The 1617-nt window shown below is 39.1% G+C and overlaps 1 protein-coding gene across 1 annotated transcript in view; it reads right to left on the bottom strand.

Moving 5' to 3' along the window:
- LOC119586078 overlaps positions 1 to 1617 on the bottom strand; it is a gene marked incomplete at its 5' end in the record, with an annotated part of 5409 nt that overhangs the window by 3089 nt on the left and 703 nt on the right. The window contains 1 exon segment of the mRNA XM_037934779.1: positions 52 to 226. Within this exon segment, the coding sequence (XP_037790707.1) occupies positions 52 to 78 (27 nt within the window).

Raw genomic sequence — 1617 nt, forward strand, 5'->3', positions numbered from 1 at the left:
CGATTATCAAATATCACCGCCGCAACATACAGACCAGCAAATGATACAGACCTCTTTCCTTTCGCTTGCTGGATACATATCAGCACTGGGGACGAGGATTTGATGAGGTTGTTTTCCACGTACAATTCATTTTCGTCATACTGCATGTTCATTCGCCCCCCTATCGCATTTCCTGCCCAAATCATGATCAGGAACATGATCCTCAGCTGGAGTTTCGGTGTATAATCTGTTGATGTCAAAATTAATGTGGGTTTATAATGATTATTGGTGATGTTAGTCAGTGCCATGTTGTAGTTAGTGTTTTATGGTTCACGGATACTGTGGCAATAAACACGTGACTTCCAGGAGTCTTATCAAAGCATCTTTCATTATGTACAACACTGCTTTAATAGAATCAAGCATTATAATTCACTAAATTTCGTTTTATAATGAATAAAACTAACATCCTTGCCTATTGCACATACGCATAGGCATATCCATGTGTGTTTTTGAAAAGCGCAAAATTTAGCGGAGTCATTTTCCCATACTGTAATGATTTCATTTACCATTGTGTACAGTCAGGAAGCCAGTCATTTACCTACCGGACACCCACCCCCCTTCCCTTTTGGCCTGGCGAGTATTTCCCTTTGACAGGGTGGGGGGGGGGGCATTTCATCATGGTCTGTATATATATATATACCTTTCACTGCGTTGAGTTTTGTGAGGGCGGGTATTCCCCTGCTTGGAGTTTTGTGCAGGAGAGCATTTCCCTTCTTAAGGTTTGCTGTTGCAGTTTATGAGCTAGATTGATTTATTACATCGTAAGTTTCGCTTCTCTTTACTTTTTCCTCATGATACTAAAGGAGCAAGGGAAAATGTTTATAAGTCGTTCTTCAACTCTGTAATATTATGCTTCACTATTTCTGACCTATTGGTGAACCAAATAATACCCAGTGTGGAGGCGTACATTACATATCCTCCACTGATGACATATTTCCACTATAAGTAGCATATGCGCCGAGGAACAAGACTAGTTATTTATTGCCAGGAATGAGGACGACTTAGATTACACAGATGCTATGAGATCAGATAAGGATAATTCACTTCTCTTTGCTGTCTTAACAGGCAAGAGATCAGATTACGGCGGCTGGATACCATGACGTCAATTAAGGTAAACCATGAATTGACATCAGTTCCCGTACTACACGATTATGAATATTTTTTTGCGTTCCTGTGACAAAGTCAGTCTGGTAATAAGGTATCACTACTGTAAAAACAACAACTTATAAATATGATTTCTTATTTCTTTTATATCAAAAGAAGTGTGAACAAGTAAATAGTAATACAAGATAATATTAGTACAACAGTCATTAAGCTTTAGTACCAGGAAGAGGCAAATGTGCTATATGACAAATACCCAGTAGCATATAAGCACACATTTACCCAACCGTAAATTGCGTTTCGAAGCACCAGTAGGGAAATTCCCGCCCACACAAATCTACTTGTAGGGAAAGCAAATGGCAAATGGGCAATCTTTAAAAGCTTCACAGAGCCAACCAATTCTACATTTTTCCTTTCTTTTTTTCAATGTCCAACGCGATAATTTACATGAACCCTCCTAACCAGATCGCCGTTGAC

Source organism: Penaeus monodon, chromosome 20, assembly GCF_015228065.2.
Source record: "Penaeus monodon isolate SGIC_2016 chromosome 20, NSTDA_Pmon_1, whole genome shotgun sequence".
Taxonomy (NCBI): domain Eukaryota; kingdom Metazoa; phylum Arthropoda; class Malacostraca; order Decapoda; family Penaeidae; genus Penaeus; species Penaeus monodon.